The sequence below is a fragment of the Chionomys nivalis genome, chromosome 3 (assembly GCF_950005125.1).
Source record: "Chionomys nivalis chromosome 3, mChiNiv1.1, whole genome shotgun sequence".
Taxonomy (NCBI): domain Eukaryota; kingdom Metazoa; phylum Chordata; class Mammalia; order Rodentia; family Cricetidae; genus Chionomys; species Chionomys nivalis.
In genome coordinates this window covers 98841531-98859199 of record NC_080088.1, presented here as the reverse complement: position 1 = coordinate 98859199, position 17669 = coordinate 98841531, and the positions used below count along the sequence as shown (strand labels likewise).

The 17669-nt window shown below is 50.0% G+C and overlaps 2 protein-coding genes across 3 annotated transcripts in view; one reads left to right on the top strand and one right to left on the bottom strand.

Annotated features, from left to right (window-relative positions):
• Nucleotides 1–10056, top strand: part of Baz1b (bromodomain adjacent to zinc finger domain 1B) — a 69785-nt gene extending 59729 nt beyond the window's left edge. The window contains exons 11-15 of one of the 2 annotated variants that reach the window (XM_057763855.1): nt 416–563; nt 2526–2650; nt 5341–5483; nt 6545–6648; nt 7050–10056. In XM_057763855.1, coding sequence (XP_057619838.1) covers nt 416–563; nt 2526–2650; nt 5341–5483; nt 6545–6648; nt 7050–7407 — 878 coding nt within the window. In that variant the 3' untranslated portion in view covers nt 7408–10056. The remainder of the gene's footprint in view (nt 1–415; nt 564–2525; nt 2651–5340; nt 5484–6544; nt 6649–7049) is intronic. The other variant, XM_057763854.1, reaches the window with a different exon arrangement.
• Nucleotides 10057–12768: 2712 nt separating this feature from the next.
• Nucleotides 12769–15060, bottom strand: Fzd9 (frizzled class receptor 9). The gene has a single exon (XM_057764988.1). The coding sequence runs from the start codon at nt 14844–14846 to the stop codon at nt 13068–13070; it is 1779 nt and encodes a 592-aa protein (XP_057620971.1). The 5' UTR covers nt 14847–15060; the 3' UTR covers nt 12769–13067.
• Between the last annotated feature and the right edge of the window lie 2609 nt (nt 15061–17669).

The window sequence follows — 17669 nt, the reverse complement described above, 5'->3', positions numbered from 1 at the left end:
AGCCTCCACACACATGCACACAACAAAGAGGCAGCTGAATTAGATGGTTATATAACTGAAATCCCATCGTTTGGGAGGCAGTCAGGAGAACATCCAGTTCCAGGCCATCATGGGCTATACAATAAAACCTTATCTTGAAAGAAAGAAAAAGGAGCAGGAGAGATGGCTGACCCCTCACAAATGCTTGCTGCTTTTCCGGGGGACTCAGGTTGGGCAGTTGACTGGAAATCCAGTTCCAGGGAACATAGCCAGTGCTCTCTCCTGGTTTTACAAGCTCTTGAACACATGTGGCATATGCTTCCTCAGACATACATGAACATAAATAAAAATAAATCTTTACTAAGAAAAGAGAGCAGCACGGTGCTGCAGTGTTTGTTGTTCTGCCAACAGTTTTGTGTGGTCTCTGTTTTTGCAGGTGAAGATGACAAGCTGATCCTGTGTGATGAATGTAATAAAGCCTTCCACCTGTTTTGTCTGAGGCCGGCCCTCTATGAAGTACCAGATGGTGAGTGGCAGTGTCCAGCTTGCCAGCCTCCTACCGCTAGGCGAAATTCCCGTGGCAGGTGAGAATTTTTTTCTTTCAAAAATAGTGGAGAGCTGGAGAGATAGCTCACTTGGTAGAATGCTCCCTTAGCTCGTACAAGCCCTGGATTGGATCCCTACTACTACTGCATAAGTCAGGCATGGTGGTACATGCCTATAATCCCAAACATTAGGAAGGTGGAGGCAGGAGAATTAGGAGTTCTAGATCATTCCATACTATATGAGACCATCAGATAAGTTGATAGGTAAAGTAGCTTCAGTTACTCAAATTGAGTGTTTCTAAGGAACTTTAAGCTCAGTTGGATGCAAAACTTGATCAGTTGTGGTGCAGCAGTAGGAGCTGCTAGATGCTGTTGTCTGTTGTCTCACTTTGGTTTGGGGTGCTGTGAATGTGCATGTGGTGTTTTAATTTTACTTTTTTATATATATGAGTATTTTGCCTGCATGTATCTATATAAATAATATGTGTGTCTGTTACCTGTGAAGGTCAGAAGAGTACATTGGCTCCCCTGACACTGGAGTTGTGATAGTCGCAGGGTACCGTGTGGGTGGTTAATGTTGATGGTTCTGCTTTTCAGCCCCCCCCCGCTTTGCTTTGGTTTTTCTTTCTTTTTTTTTTTTTTTTAATTTTTTATGGTCCATTTAACTTTATTTTATATGCATTGGTGTGAAGGTGTCAGATCCCCTGCAACTGGATCTTCAGACAGTTGTGAGCTGCCATGTGGGTGCTGGGAATTGAACCCGGGTTCTCTGGAAGAGCAGTCAGTGCTCTTAACCACTGAGCCATCAATCCAGCCCCTGCTTTGGTTTTTCAAGACAGAGTTTCTCTGTATAGTGCTGTATGTCCTTGAACTTGGATATCTGTCTGCCTCTACCTTCTATTTGCTGGGAATAAAGGCGTTTACCATCAAGACCAGATGTCTCTCTTCTTGGATGAACTGTTTTATAGGTAGTCATTGCTGATTGTCTACAGCCAAATCGTTTCCACACTTACACACTTAGTTTCCTTTCCTTAGGATCTTTTTGGACATGAACTTCCCTTCCTTTTTTAATTAGCCAAATATTATCAACCAAGTGTCAGCTATCATTGAATCAGTCTTCTGCTCCCCATTCTCTGTGGTCCCTGCTGTTTTTCTTCCCACGTGTCCATCCTCTCACTTGGGCTTCTAAGGTGGCTTTTAGCCCTGTCCTCGCCTTCCATCTGTGACCTCTCACTGGTAGAGATCCAATTCGCATACAGAAGACAGAATTGTTCTAAAATTAAGTTTAACTCCTCATCCTTATTTTTGAGGCTCTTGACACATTAGATTTTTGAGCCCCTGTTTTCCTCTTTGTGTGCTTGTTACAGACTATATTATTATTGCTGTCCCTTGTGCTTCCCAGCATCTAGCATCCTCTCTGTCTAGCACTGTCCACTGGATAACCTGCTTGAGGCTAAGCTGAAATTGCATTGCTTCTTTCAGAAGTCCTTATAAGCAGGCCTACTTTCAGTTTCTGTAAAACAGTGTGGTCCCCTACAAGTAGAGGTGCTGCTTTGTTCTGGACTTGTGTCAATACAGCCAGACCAGCAACTTTGAAGGCACCTAACATTTACCCATTTGCTGCTATTGCTTTCTACATTGATATTTGAGGTTGTGAAAGGGCAGAGCTGTGTTTGATCCCAACCACACCTTATCAGATGTGATATTGTGAGTCAATGGTGTTTTTTACTGTTTGTGGCGAGAAGTAGAGTTGTATTTTGTTCTTGATCCCCACTTCCTGTTAGTGTGCCCTAAACCCTTTCAGGCTGAGCAGACAGAAGTTTACTGCTGAAGCATATTAGAAACCCCTGGCCTACACTCAGAGGGTCTCTCGTCACTGTCCGCTCCATCTGGTTCTGAACGGTCATATTGCAGGCAGGGATCCTGTGGGGTTTCAGGTTCTCTTAATCCACCCAGGTATAAAACAGAACTGTGTCTTTGTTTGGCCTTGCCTTCTCACAGGAATTACACTGAAGAGTCTACCTCTGAGGACAGTGATGGTGATGAGAGTGGTGAAGAGGAAGAAGAGGAAGAGGACGAGGAGGAGGAAGAGGAGGAAGAGGATTATGAAGTGGCTGGCTTGCGGTGTAAGTGTCTGGTGTGGTATAGTTGCTCTTGGTCTTTCAGATTGACCAGAGAAGCCTGACTATCAAGAGAAATTCAGCATTACCTGTCTTCCTCTTCTCTTGGGGCTGTGGATGAATGAGCTACCATGCGTCTGTATTGGCTTTCAAGATGTCAGGGAGAGGGGTATGCAGATAATGGAGAGGTGGCTCAGCAGCTAAGAGTATACTGCTCTTCCAGATGACCAGTATCCATGTTGGGCAGGTCACAACTGCCTGTAACTTCAATTCCAGGCTGTCTCGGACCCTTACCTGGACTCTGGGCACCTTCACTCATGTGCACATATGTATATACACATACATATAATTAAAAATAAAATCTTCTAAACTGTCAGGGAGAGGGTGGGTTGGTCTCCAGAACATGAGCCAACAGCAGAGTACTTGCTCTAAGATTAAGTAGAACTTAGGGAGCATGGTTTTGCCGTGGTTGCTGGTCTGGCCCCATCCTGCGCTGATAGTCGCCGGGGAGGTCTTTGGCCAGGGATGCAGGGCTGGTTTCAGAGATCCTGTGCTTCTCTCATCACATATGCTGATAGATGCTCCCTGAAGTGTGTAAGGCTCGTGTTTTGCTACTTTGGAAAGAGAAGGTTGGTTTTCCTGTGGTTCAGTCATAGGGATGTTGGGAAGGCCTAGTCTGCTCTCTGGGATAGTCATCAGCAAAAGAGACCACGTTGGTGATGTTTACAGTATAAATTCGTCCTCTGTGCTCATTTCTCATGGCTGTAAGTGTTGTCATTGATAAAGCCAGTGGCCCCAGCCAGCCTTTCAACAGCCTTTTTATAGGCCAGTAGAAAATAGACCATAGGTCTCAAGAACAGTTGCAGCCCTGAAGAATTGTCCATGCTGTGTGAAGCAGGTGTTTGGTATGTTCATTTCATACTGCAGTGGTGTGTGTGTCTGTTCTGGCCTCCATACCCATCCTAGTCCTTCTTCCCTTACAGCCTAGATAACTACTGAATGATCTTTCTCATCTTGGGCTCTTTCTTTTTCTTTTTTTTTAAGATTTATTTATTAATTATGTAATATTTATTAATTATGTATACAGCGTTTTCCCTATATATATGCTGCAGACCAGAAGAGGGCACCAGATCTCATTACAGATGGTTGTGAGCTACCATGTGGTTGCTGGGAATTGAACTGAGGACCTCTGGAAGAGCAGTCAGTGCTCTTAACCTCTGAGCCATCTCTCCAGCCCCCATCTTGGGCTCTTTCTTGAGACAGGAACTCACTGTGTAGGCCAGGCTTGACTCAGCATCTGTCTTCTAATTACTCTGATTAAAGACATTTCTTTTTGGTTTTTCGAGACAGAGTTTCTCTGTAGCTTTGGTGCCCGTCCTGGAACTAGCTCTTGTAGACCAGGCTGGCCTCGAACTCCCAGAGATCCGCCTGCTTCTGCCTCCCAAGTGCTGGGATTAAAGGCGTGCGCCACCACCGCCCGGCTAAAGACATTTCTAAAGCTGTCCTGGAAAATACCTCCCCACTGTGGAATTACAGACAAGTGCCACCACAGTGGACTGTTGGTTTACTAGGTATGATTTCAGGTATGCCAGGATCATCCATCCTATGTTATGAAGAGACTCCTCATAATGACATAGGGTATGGATGCACATTGTCTGAAGACAGCTAAATGCAGCAGTTTGTTGAGTATGTTATTTTTATGCTAGTGATTATGTCCCACCTCTACTCCATGGAGGCAGTTGTTTTTTCTGGGTTTCTAGGGCTATTGCCTCCCAAAAGAATCTAGAAAATATTTGATAATTTAGAGTCCTTGTCCTCAACCTTTCAGGTCACTAGTGTTGGTTCCCTGGTGCAGTTTCAAGCCCTAGCACCTGAGTGGCAGCTTCTTCCCCTTCCTCATGAACCTTGTCTGGAGCTAGAAGCCTTAAAATAGCCACTGAAGGGTTAGCATGGTCCAGAAATAGAATGGGAAGCATCATTCATTGGTCTCCACATGGCTGCCTCGCTAAACACATTCTCTACCCAAATGTCATCTCCCCCACCCCAGGTATTAGCAAGAGAAGGTCGTGGAAAATGTTTTAGTGGAGGAGAAGCCTTAAGCTAATCCTCGCAGAGAATGCTCCCAAGGGCATCCCAAGGAATGTTGGTTCGCCTGCCCCTGAGCACCTGTCATCAACCAGAGACACGAGTAGTCTAAGTGCCTTCAAGTTTATTCTTTATAGGATGCCAGGCAGGACTCTTAGGGAATGGTCTCAACTACCATCTTGGTTTTTCAGAAACATTTGAAAGCAGATCTTGACTTGGATTTGCAGAATGCTGTGGCCCCTAGTATAAGCTTTTTGCTGCAAACACTGGGTAATGGGCATAGGGTAGTTGGAAATTACAAAGCAATGGCAAATTCCCTTTTACACGCAAGTACATGCATTCTCTGGGGCTAAGTCTAAGTCTGGGCTGCAGGAGAGTCATCCTGCCATGTTAGCAAACATGTTTTCCTGCTGAGTTACTTGTCAGTTGACTATGTGAAAACATAGTGAATATAACTGAGCCAGGTGGAGACAAGCTAGAAGTGCTGGGACCTGGCCTTCTGCAACCCCAGAAAGTCACTGCCTATTTAATCATTCAGGTCTTGTCCTCCTCCCCTAGCATGCACACCCATGCCACTCTCTGCCCTGCTCTGAGCCCATCTTTCATTTCAGTGAGACCCCGAAAGACCATCCGTGGCAAGCAGAGCGTTATCCCTGCAGCAAGGCCAGGCCGACCACCGGGTAAGAAGTCACGTTCTGCCAAGAGATCACGGCCAAAGGCCCTACCTGGGGATGACACAGAAGTTGAAGAACTGGTAAGAATTACTTAGCCTGCCTCTAGTCTTTGTATTCTGTATGTTCTAGTCCACCATGAGGAATTCACAAGGCAACAGGTGGAAGGGAGACTCCCTTCCTTTCCCCTCCCCCTGGGTTAGGGGTTGAGACAGCAGATGGATAGACCTCTGGGCAGACTAGGCAGCAGGCTCTCCAGGAGCAGCTATGCCCGGCATCCTGCCTAGCCTTCAGACGGTCTCCTCTAGTTAGCAGCAGCCTGCAGCTCGTTAGGGACTTTAAAATAGTATCCATGTGTCTCTGGTGGGCCCAGAGGGGTGGGCCTCCCTGTGGGAATGCCAGCAATGCCAGAGCCACTAACTGCTAGACTGCAGCCACAGTTGTTAGGACATCACCTCCACCCCTCTGTTATCAGCTGATACCATGGTTGTAGTTTAGTTTTAGAACTCACTTGAGCTTGAAGAATAGAAGAAAGCCCTCGGGAACTGGCTTGTCGTTATAGATCAGTTTGGACTTGAGGACCTAAAGCAAGCCATTAGGGAGAGGAACAATCCTTAAAGTTGGCAGTGCCTTGTGTGAGGTTCCTACTACTGGGAGTCCCAACTGGTTGTGATTGCCTGGAAGGGTGCCACACGCCTTATCTTTTTAGCCTCTCATAGCCTGGAAATGCTGTTGAAGGGAGCTATACCTCCTGCTTTTTTTTCTAAGCATACCCTGCCCCACAAAGCTAGCTGCTAGGGTCAGCTGCTGCCTAGCTTTCTGCAATTGCTTGTTTATGCCCATAACCCTGGATCCATCTCTCACAGGTTTAGTGTCCAGTTGCAGTAGCCCTCTCCAGCTACCCTCTATCTGTCCTGAGCACCTGCTGCCTGCCCTCTGCCGCTTTGATCATTATCCCTGACTTGAGAGCACCGCCCCTCTTGAATATCACCCAATTTTGAGGCCCAAAGGAGTGATGAAACTGTTTCCCTTTTTGTTTTAGCAGATAGGTTTGTTTTGTTTTGTTTTGTTTTGTTTTTCTTCCTCTGTCTTGTCTACTCATCTACTCTTCGAATGAATGGCACTCTGCTTCCTCTGGTACTAGGTACTTCAGACCAAGCGTAGTTCGAGGAGGCAGAGTCTGGAGCTACAAAAATGTGAGGAAATCCTCCACAAACTGGTGAAGTACCGCTTTAGCTGGCCCTTCCGGTGAGTGCCCACACTCAGGCTGCTCTAGCCCCTTTTGAGACATGTCTTGGCAAGGGAATGGGGGGTGACAGCCCTTAGAAGGTGAACACATGCCAGGTGATGGTGGTACACACTTTTATTCCAGCACTGGGGAGGCAGGGACAGGCGGATCTCTGTGAGTTCGAGGCCAGGCTGGATCTATAGAGCAAGTTCCAGGACAGACTCCAAAACTACAGAGAAACCCTGTCTCGGGGAAAAAAAAACAAAACAAAACAGGGAGAGGAGAGAACAAAAAAGAAAAGACAGTGAACACACCTTGTCTCCTGGGTTGGCTGATCCATGGCTGCCAGCATCCTGGGGCTGGTTTTGTTTTTAGTGGCCCTTCAGCCTATGCGTGTTTGTCATTTGGTGTTTGCCTACAGGGAGCCTGTGACCAGAGACGAGGCCGAGGACTACTACGATGTGATCGATCACCCCATGGACTTCCAGACCATGCAGAACAAATGCTCGTGTGGGAACTACCGATCTGTGCAAGAGTTCCTCACCGACATGAAGCAAGTGTTTACCAATGCTGAGCTCTACAACTGCCGAGGCAGCCACGTGCTAAGCTGTATGGGGAAGACAGAGCAGTGTCTGTTGGCTCTGCTGCATAAACACCTCCCTGGCCACCCCTATGTCCGCAGGAAACGCAGGAAGTTTCCTGATAGGCTCGCTGACGATGAAGGGGACAGTGATTCAGAGTCTGTTGGACAGTCCAGGGGACGAAGACAGAAGAAGTAAAGAGTCAGGGCCCTAGCAAGGCAGCCGTAGAGGGGGAATAGGAGGAGAACACCAAAGGGTGTGGGAGAGGCAAGAAAGAAGCTGGGAAGGGCTTAAAGGGGAAGTGACTGTAGCATCCAGAAATGCCTGTCATGCCAAGCTTGGGCTTTTTCTGCAACTCCCCATGGGGCCCTTTTCAAGCAAAGCCAAGCTCTTAGGGAGTATGGTACTGGCCTGGTGAACCCTGCCCAGAAAAAGTAGCAGCAGAAGTGGGCCTCCCCGAGTTCTGAGAGCTGGGAGAAGCCTGGGTATGGCTTCTCCTGTGAGCTCTGCCCTCCTCCTCCTCTTCCCCCTCCTGCCTTTACAACAGTGCCAAGCCCGGGTCTCCAGAGAGGGTACTGTACCCCACAGTAGGAAGGAGCATCATCTGGCCATGCTGGTTGAGGTGTGGATCTTTTTGAATTTATATTTATATACAGTCCTATTTCTTTATGTCCGCACTATCTCTTCCTCCTCCCTCTCAGGTGACAGTATCAGCTAGTGCCATACAGAATTCTGTGTTCACCAGCATCTTGGGACAGTGTGAGCTTTGAGTTGATCATGGCAGAGTAGAGGTAGAGGGACATTTTCTGGAGCTGTTCCTGAGCACTCTCTCCATTGTGCAGCCCTTCCCCACCCTCACCCCTCACCGCCTCATAAAAAACAAAGCAAACTAAGGCACTTCCCATAGAGACTGGAGTCCTGCTTCTAATCATGCTATGATCTTGGCTTTGATGGGTCTGGCCAGAGGGGTGTTGGGGCCCAGCCCACCCACAAACCAGACAAGCCCCTAGGGAGCCAAAAAAAGAGCAGGAAGAAGTTAAAATGTTTTAATTTTTTAAATTGACTTTTGTAGTTACTAAAGTTGCTTGTTTCTGCAGTGATATTGTATAAAGAACATCTTGTAAAATACTTGTCATCTTGCTTTGGCACATGTACAGTACAGTTTCTATGATATGTGTTCGCTTTACTTCCCTCCTCAGAGAGGGCAGTGGGATCTGGGGTTGAGCCCTCTCTCTGCCCTGGTGGCGTTCTCCTTTCCTAGGGGTACCCACTCCTCCAGGACCCACCCTGCAAACCTAGTCCTTCCAAGTGGACTGTAGCTGGTGTCAGCAGCAGGAGAAGGTGGGGAGGGCCAGCTCTGCCCTTCGTAGCCAGTCTAGCCTCGTGTTGTATTTAGGCAAAAGTTTGTAGTCTGCTTTCCCTTTTATGACAGATTTTGATAAAAGTACAAGACAGGGTTTAACTTTTCTTTTCTATCTTTTTTGAATTTGGAAAATGTGAGCCACTCAGCTCTCCTTATTTAAAGGAAGATAAGGAAGCCCACCAGGCCAAGAGGTTCACCACTTGGGCTGAGGGAAGGCCTGGCTGTGACTTCTTTGTATAACCCAGTCCAGTGGCTGAGGAAGGTTTCCCTCCCCTCTTCTGTGGGCTAGGTTGGGGTAAGCACTAACATTGATGCCGCGATCCCTGGCACCTCAACCTCCCTGCTTCTAACTGGTGTTTTAGCAGAAAGCTGGTATTTCCACTGCAGTGACATCTGCATGGTGGCTTTTTAAATTGTTTTAAAGGAGGAAGGGCCGCGGCTAAAGGTAGACTTGTAATAAATTGGATTTCAAATAAACATTATGTACTTGTGTTTATAAAGAAGAGACAGCTTGGGTGATTCCTTTTTGTCTTGGGGCAGTGGTGGGCAGTGCAGCTCTGAAAGCCAGGTTATTTAGGTCATGAACAGTGTGCTGAATTTGCATGCACTTGGCCCCTGCAGTTCTGTCCTGCAACTCCTTGTATTTGTGCTTCATATTTTAAATTCAGTGCATGTGAGTAGTTCCTTGCTGGGCAGTAGCCTGCCTATGAAATTGAAAGGTTTTGCTGGGCCTCTCTCCCCACGGAGGCAGTCAGAACGCATCAGTCCTGCTTACAGACAGGTTCTCGTACTATTTCTTCCACCAGCCTGGCCTACACTGAGCACAAAGGAGAAAATGGCCCCTCAGATACTGCTGCCTGCTTACCAGTTCCAGCTCACCCACTCTGGGAAAGAACTGTGTTTAATGTCCACTCCTTGAGTGCCACTCATCCCCACATCTGCAAAGTCTTGTTCCTCGGGTGGATATTCCAGGCACATGTGTATGTAGAGCCGTGCCATCCTCCAGCAATGGCCCTGGCCCTGTTAGTGGGACCTAAGTGGCAGCTGGATGTTAAAGTAGCTACTAAAAGCCATGCCTGTAGAGAGGCTGAGCAGAGATCAGAAGTTGAAGCTGTCTCAGGAAATTTAGACCTTATTTCAGAAAGTGACAGTGGCATAGCACTTGCCTGGAGCATACACCTCACTCACACCCACTCCCATGAGAGGCTATGGCCTGCTCTAAACACAGCCTTAACCATAGAACAGGGAAAGCTCCAGGCAGTACTCTGCCTCTATAGAGCGTGGGCCTCCCAGCACACTCCCCTCCCAAGTTCTGACCAACTTGGCATGTCCTTCACTGCCTGTCCCTGCTTCCCATCTTCCCTCCTGGTTTCTGTAGAAGCCAGTCTTGTTTCTTGCACAGATAGCCAAGTCTGTTGCTTTCATTGGTTAACTAATAAAGAAAACTGCCTTAGCCCATTTATAGGCCAGCCCTTAGGTGGGTGGAGTAAATAGAGAGAATGCTGGGAGAAAGAAGCCGAGTGAGTGAGTCGCTATGATTCTCCCACTCCAGACAGACGCAGGTTAAGATCTTTCCTGGTAAGCCAGCTCGTTGTGCTACACAGAATATTAGAAATGGGCTAGATCAATATGTAAGAGCTAGCCAAGAGGCTGAAACTAATGGGTCAGGCAGTGTTTAAAAGAATACAGTTTCCGTGCAATTATTTTGGGTAAAGCTAGCTGGGTGGCGGGACGCAGCCCGCCGCTCATATTACAACACAAGTCCTAACCTCTCCCTTACCCACAGACGAGCAAGGGTAAAGGGGTGCACTGGTTGCCATTAAATGCTTCCCTCAGTGCAACCCCCTACCTTTCCCTTTTCAGGTATCCGACTGCCAAAATCCTACAGGTCCATGAACAAGTCCTGAGAAGCCACTCCCTTCCCACTCCCAATATAGGCTATAAAAGCTCTTAGGCAAGAACCTTTGCAGGAGGTACAAGGCAAGGTCACTGGCTTTGTGGTCAAAGACATGGTATGAACAAAGTTCCTTACAGAGAAGAGACATTCTATATACAATAAACAGTATAAAGAATTTCCTAGGAAAGCCTGAAGGTGTGACTCGGTGGTAGACCACCTGTCTAGCATGCTTCAAGCCCTGGGTTTGCCCTCAGCAAAGCTAAGCTAAACTGTGTGCAACAAGTTCCTATCATGGTCCAGTTGCACACACATGCTATTCTCGGATAACTGCATGCAACTGAGGTGTTTTATATTCCCTATTCCCACTTCAGCTAACAAGATAAAGACACGAAGTGCGATATGATATTTAATAAAACAATTTCTAAAACCTTCCTTAGCCAGGTGAGGTAATGTGCCCTTAGTCCCAGCACACATGGGCAGAGGCAGGCAAATCTCTGAATTTCAGGCCAGCCTAAATTACAAATTCCAGGACAGCCAGAGCTATGTAAAGAGACCCTGTCTCAAAAACACACAAAACTTTTTGAGGCGCTGCCTATATGTAGAAGATATCAAGATCTTTACCTGGGGACGGGGGAAGATGGTACAGTGGGCACGTGCTGTGGGACCATAAGGACCTGAGGTCAAACTGAGCACTCACAGCAAAAGCGGGGTGTAGTTCAGTGAGCTTGATAAAGACCTAAGAGGCCAGATGGAGCTGATAGGAACCTCCAGGATGACAATACATACCTCAGGGTACAGGGATGGGCAGCTCTAGTAGACAGGCATCCATGGTGCTTTCCTGACCTGCCGACTGACCCAGCACAGCTGTGCACATCCTCACAGCTGCTGTCAGCACCCCAAATCTTCCCACGTGTTCTGGAGCTGGAGACAAAGTTCTCACTGACTCAGTAGCTCCCTACCTCCAAGACTACTACCAAGATGCTTGCATATTCAAGCCCCATCTTCCTCCTATCCAAAAATAGGAAGATATAGCTTAGGGCTCCAAATACCAAAGATTGATTTTTTTGTTGTTGCTGTTACTGAAGTATTTTGTTGTTGTTGATAATGTTTTTGTTGTGTTGTTTTTGTGTGTGTGTGTGTGTGTTTTTGGTTTTTCGAGACAGGGTTTCTCTGTGGTTTTGGAGCCTGTCCTGAACTAGCTCTTGTAGACCAGGCTGGTCTCGAACTCACAGAGATGCGCCTGCCTCTGCCTCCCAAGTGCTGGGATTAAAGGCGTGCGCCACCACCGCCCGGCTTGTTGATGATATTGTTAATGCTTTTTTTTTTTTTTTTTTTTGAGACAAGGCTTCTTACTTGCCAAACAATAATACTTTGAAAACTATTTTTACATCTACTCATGGAGGTAAGGCGCCTCAGGTTCATGGTAGCTGGTTCTCTCCTACCAACGGGGTTCAAATTAGGCTTGGTGGCAAGCAACTTTACCTGCTGAGCCATCTGGCCTGCTCCTTCCCTTTAAATTTTATTTTTTCCTCCAAATAGAATCTTGGATAGCTCAAATAGTAGCTAGGGGATGCCCTTGAATTCTTGATCTTCCTGCCTTTACCTCTCAAGTATTTGGATTATAAACATGCTTAGCCATGCCTCTTTTAAGGCATGTTGGCGGTGGAACCCAGGGCTTCATGCATGCTAGGCAAGCACCCTACCATTGAGTTGCTTCCCTGCTCCCAGCAGTCTTCACAGATAATGAGGACAGCCATCCTCTAGACTCAGTAGAGGATGACTTGCTTTTTAAAGATATCACATTTCTTTAATTGATATCTTTATTGTGTCACGGAGAATTTGTGTGTGTTGGTTCCCTTCTTCTACCACGTGAGTCCCAGCGATTGAACTCATGTCCTTAGTCTTGGCGGCAAGCACCTTTACCCACCAGGCTACCTTGACAGCCCCTTGGTTTTCTAAAGCAAAATGTGAAAAAGCAGCTTACCTGTTTCCCCAAACAGGCTGGATGACCCTGCTAGGGCTAGAGGAGCCGTGTCACACCCAGGGATTCCTGGGGTATTCATCAAGGTGTCCTTGTTCCACTTCAAAGGCATGGGAGACAAGTGAGAACACCGAACACACACACACACTCCTGTAATGCACAGATTCCCATGGCTCCCTCACCCTCACAGGAAGCCAGAAAACGGATCATGGCATGAGCCTCACGACCTCTCACCCCCAGCTCTGTTTATGAAGTTTCTCTCCCTTCTGCCTGGTCTTTCCTCTTTCCAGCACAGATAGGACAAGGCGGTGCCACATGAGGGTTTATTCCAGCCACAGCTTCCAGAGAAACGCCACAATAAATTACATCATTAAATAAGCCCCGCACTGGACCCTGCCCTCGTCTGCCCCTTCTAGGACCCTCTGGGGCCTCAACTAGGCCTGCTCCTTGTGAGAGAACGAGCCTATGAGTCTTACTGGGTCCCCACCCTAGTCTTTAGCCCCCTGTGTCTCACTCGCCTGACCTTGACAGCTGGGCAGCTGTTACTCAGCTGTCTCCGAAGGGGGGAGGGGAGGGCAAGGAAGGAGCAGCCATAGTCCATAGCCAAGCCCATGTCCCTAGAGGTGTGTGGGGTTCTCCAGAGACGGATCTGTCTTAGTCATGTGCAAGACCACCGTGGGGGCCTTGTAGTGGCAGTGAGTACCACGGCCATAGCCCCCTGGGGCCCGGCAGGCTTTGGCTCGGACTCGGCCAGCTGCCATTTTTCGGTAACACAGGCTCTGCCATGTCTGGAAAGTCTTGGAACTCCATACCCAAACTCCACTGGTGATGCCCACCACCAAGGACATGAAGATTTTGAGCATGAAGACAGCCACAGTGGGCACCGAGCCCCCTGGCAGCGAGCAGTCTCTTCGGCCTCCGGGCACAGTGGCAGCAGTGCATGGTTGCTCGGTGGCCCGAAGGCGCCAGTAATCCATGTTGAGGCGCTCATAAACGTAGCAGACGATGACGCAGGTGGCCGGCACAGTGTACAGGATAGAGAAAACTCCGATCTTGACCATCAACTTCTCCAGCTTCTCCGTGTTGGTGCCACCCGTCTTCATGATTTTGCGTATATGGAAGAGAGCCACAAAACCGGTCAAGAGGAAACTAGTGCCAAGTACCAGGTAGCAAGAGAGGGGTACCAACACAAAGCCGGTGAGGGCTGCCGGGTCCATGCTGGCTACATAGCAGAGCCCCGTCAGCTCATCCCCAGCCACCTTGCGCAGCGTCAGGACCACGATGGTCTTGAGAGCTGGCAGGCCCCAAGCTGCCATGTGGAAGTAGCTGCCATGGGCCTCAATGGCCTCGTGGCCCCATTTTTTGCCTGCAGCTAGGAACCAGGTGAGAGTCAAAACCACCCACCAAAGTGAGCTGGCCATACCGAAGTAATAGAGCAATAGGAAGACCAGGGTGCATCCTGTGTTTTCCAGACCCTCCTGGATCACATACAGAGCCCCTGCTTCCTGGTCGCAGGCCACACTCTGTGCACCTGCCACTGCTCGGATGAGGAAAGCCAAAGAGTAGACGTTGTAGCACATGGAAAGGAAGATAATGGGACGCTCGGGGTACTGGAATCGGTGAGGCTCCAGCAGAAAGGTAAAGACGGTGAAGGCTGTGGAGAAAAAACACAACGCAGACCACACAGCCATCCAGACGAGCGCGAAGTCCTTGTCGCGCCGAGACCAGAACACCTCGACGCCTGGCCCGCAGCGCGGAGCGCACGAGCGACTCTTCTCCACGTACTGGAACTTCTCGGGGTTGTCACAGGTGCCACCACTGCCGGGACCTGGGGCTGAATTTTCCGGTGGCCTCGCGGGCCGAGGTGCCACAGGTAACATGCCCAGGCCCTTGTGGGGTTCTGTGGGGCCTGTGGTGGCATTCTCCGGTGCCTCCATGCAGAGCGCGTGCGGGTCGTTGCGCGTGGGGAGCCGGGCGCAGTCGAGCGAGTCCGGCCAGCCGAAATTGAATTGCTCCATGATGGGGGCGCAGCGCAGGCGAGCCTGCTCGCACATTGGCCGGCAGGCGGGGATGGGAGTGGAGACCTGGTCGGTGCACATGGGGGCGTAGAGCGAGCAGAGGAAGAAGCGCAGGTGGCTGTGGCAGCCGTACTGCACGAGAGGCGCGAACTCGGCCAGCTGTGCAGCCGCCTCGCCCTGCGACGTGTGGCCCAGTAGGTTGGGCATACGGGTCAAGTTGTAGCCAATGCCCCGGCACATGGGGATCTCCACCGCTTGGCACGGGGCAGGACCACGGCCGCGCTCCGGATCGAAGCGGCCGATCTCCAGAGCCGCGCCGCCCGTCGTCAGCAGCTGCCACAGCAGCAGAGCCCCGCGGAGCAGCGGTGGCACGGCCATCGCCCCGCGGCGCGGCCGCCCCAGCTCAGGCTCACTCGCGCCGCTCCATCCCGCGTCCCGGGATCTGCGCGCCACGTTGCGAACCGCGCGCCATCTCCCAGCCGCCCACGTGTGTCCCGGAGCGCACGGCGCCTTTGGAGGAGCAGACGCTGCCGCCGCCGCCGCTGCTGCCGCCACTCCAGCCAGAGCCGGCGCGGTCTCAGCCACCGGCCGCCGCAGTTCCGAATCTAGAGGGCGTGGTCGGTGGAAAGACACGCCCGAGGGCGGGGCATTCTCACCGGGCACGCCCCCGCCGCGCTTTAAAGGTGCCGCGCCTGTCTGCCACGCTGGAGATGGTTGGGCCTTTCCCCTCCTTTGCAGACTCGACAGTTCGTGGGGACATAACCATGCGTGCGCCCTTTTCACCCCAAGTGGAAGGGGGTCACCCGAAGGTCTCCAAGCCCCAGGCAAGCCCTAGACAAGGCCCTTCTCTGCCTCCTCCTCAGGATGTTTTGTTGTTGATCTTGTTATTTCTGAGACTGGGTCTCCTATAACCCAGCTGCCTCAAGCTCACCTTGAACTCCTGATCCTCCTGCCTCCTCAGGGCTGCCGCCAGAGAGCCTCCTGTATGCTGGACAAGCACTCTACCAACTAAGCCACTCGCCCAGACCAAGCTTTGCTGGTTTGGTTTTCATTACATTTATCGCACACCCGTGTGAGTGTGTGTGTGTGCACACGCGTGTGTGACATGCAAGCACAGGTATGCACACTCACAAAACTGCAAGTGTATGAGGACAATTTGGGGAATCAGTTCTCTCCTTCCACTATGTGGGACCTGCCCACTGAACTTAGGTCGTTATGACCTTTTTGCAGAACCACCTCTCTGGACCCTCCTTTTGTTTGTTTCGATGTTGTTGTTTTGCTTTGTTTGTTTGTTTGTTTGTTTTGAGACAAGGTTTCTCTGTGTAGCCCTAGTTGTTCTGGAACTCGCTTTGTAGACCAAGCTGGCCTCGAACTCACAGAGATCTGCCTACCTCTTTCTCCCGAGTGCTGGGATTAAAGGCATGTGCCATCGCTGCCCGGCTTTGCTTTGTTTTTAATTTTTACATTTTCTAATTTGTGTGTTTAGGTGTTTTCCCTGTGTGTAAGTCTGTGCACCACCGAAGAGGACTGGAATTGTGAGTTACCATGTGGGTGCTGGGAATCGAACCCAGGTCCTCTGGAAGAGCAGTCAGTGCTCTTAACCCCGGCCCATCTCTCAGACTCCGCATTTGTTTGTTTCTGAGACTGTTTTACGAAGTCCAAGCTGGCATCAAACTCACTAAACATCAAAGGCTGACCTTGAACTTCTCACCCCCTCTTCCACCTCCTGAGTGCTGGGATGACAGGCTGCCTGCCCTTCAGCCAGGCATTTCAGTGATGCTTTTGGCCTCGTGATGGTCCTCCAGCTCAGCCTGTGGCCTCTGTGCAAGTCTGAAGGTGAAAGGACTCACTCAGATTCACATGCCCCCTAGAGGGCAGGTCTGGCAGGCAGTCTTGCTTTCCTGCCTGCCTGCCTGTCTGTCTCTCGCTCTCTCTTACACACACACAAACACACACACACACTCACGGAAAGTCAGATGCCCAAGTGTTCCGGCTTTACCAATCCCCTCCCGCTATATTTAGAGCTGGGATTCAGTAAAGAGTTGGGACAGTGCTGCTGGCCACAGTGAGAAAATGGGGCAGCCATTGCCCACTGTCTCTCAGCTCCCTGAGAGCCGAGCCGGAGCTCAGCAGCGACAAAGACAAACATATGCTGCCATTGGCATGCACCCAGCGCTCTGCCTCTGAAAGGATAGAAGAGAAGGGGCTTTGTGAAGCTGCAGCCAGCCCCGTACACAAACTCAGCCCTGGGAATCCCCAGAGACACGGCCGCAAACCTAAACGGGACTGGGGAGCTGGCTTAGGCAGTCAAGGAGTTTCTGAGCAAGTGTGAGGAACTGAGTTCCAATCCCCAGCACCCGTGTACAAAGGCAGCCAGTGCAATACACACACGGGATCATCCCGCTGGGGCGGAGAAGACGGGAAGATCCCTGGGGGTGCCCTTCCAGGCAAAGCCCCTCCCCCTTCATAATCTTCTTCCCAGCCCCTCCCCACGACTATAGCTACTTCTCCATTCTCTAAGATTGGTTGTTATTGTTGTTCTGGTTTTTCGAGGATTTCTCTGTGTAGGTTGTCCTGGAACCCACTTTGTAGGCAAGGCTGGCCTCGAACTCACAGAGAGCTGAGTGTGCATCACACCCCTAGGCTGGTTGTTTGTTTGGTTGGTTGGTTAGTTTTTGTTTTTGTTTTGTTTTGTTTTTAATTTCACAAACACCCCAAGGCCTTTCCCCTCTCGTTCCAGCTATCCTCACCTCCTAGGGACAGTCCCCACCTCTTCTGGACAGAGCTGAAGGCTCAGCTCTGGAGTCCGGAATCCCCACCCACCACATGAGCCCCCGCCCATCTTTCCCTTCCTTTTTTGCAGGGCAGCAACAGCCGATCACCAGGGTCAGTGCTCATTTATCTCTGATCTCAAGGTTTAGCCCTGCCTCCTGAACACCTGTCCGGAATGACTAGGGCTCTCTCCAGTTGTCCATTTCCTCAAAGCCACTTAGGAGGCAGAGCCTGGCCTGGGAGCCCTATTTTGTGTGTCCCTGCCTCCCGCTCCAGGATGCAAAAGAGTTAGGGGCCCTAACTCTGGCAGCCATAGTGGGGAGGGTACTCCAGGGGCCAGTGGGATGTAAGGTCTGCCTGTCACTATGGCAACAGTCAGCTCCTGGGAAGCCGGAGGGGTGTGTGTGTGTGTGTGTGTGTGTGTGTGTG

Bases quoted from the DNA above. Each gene is read 5' to 3' on its own strand.
- Fzd9 (XM_057764988.1), bottom strand. From the start codon at position 14,846: ATGGCCGTGCCACCGCTGCTCCGCGGGGCTCTGCTGCTGTGGCAGCTG.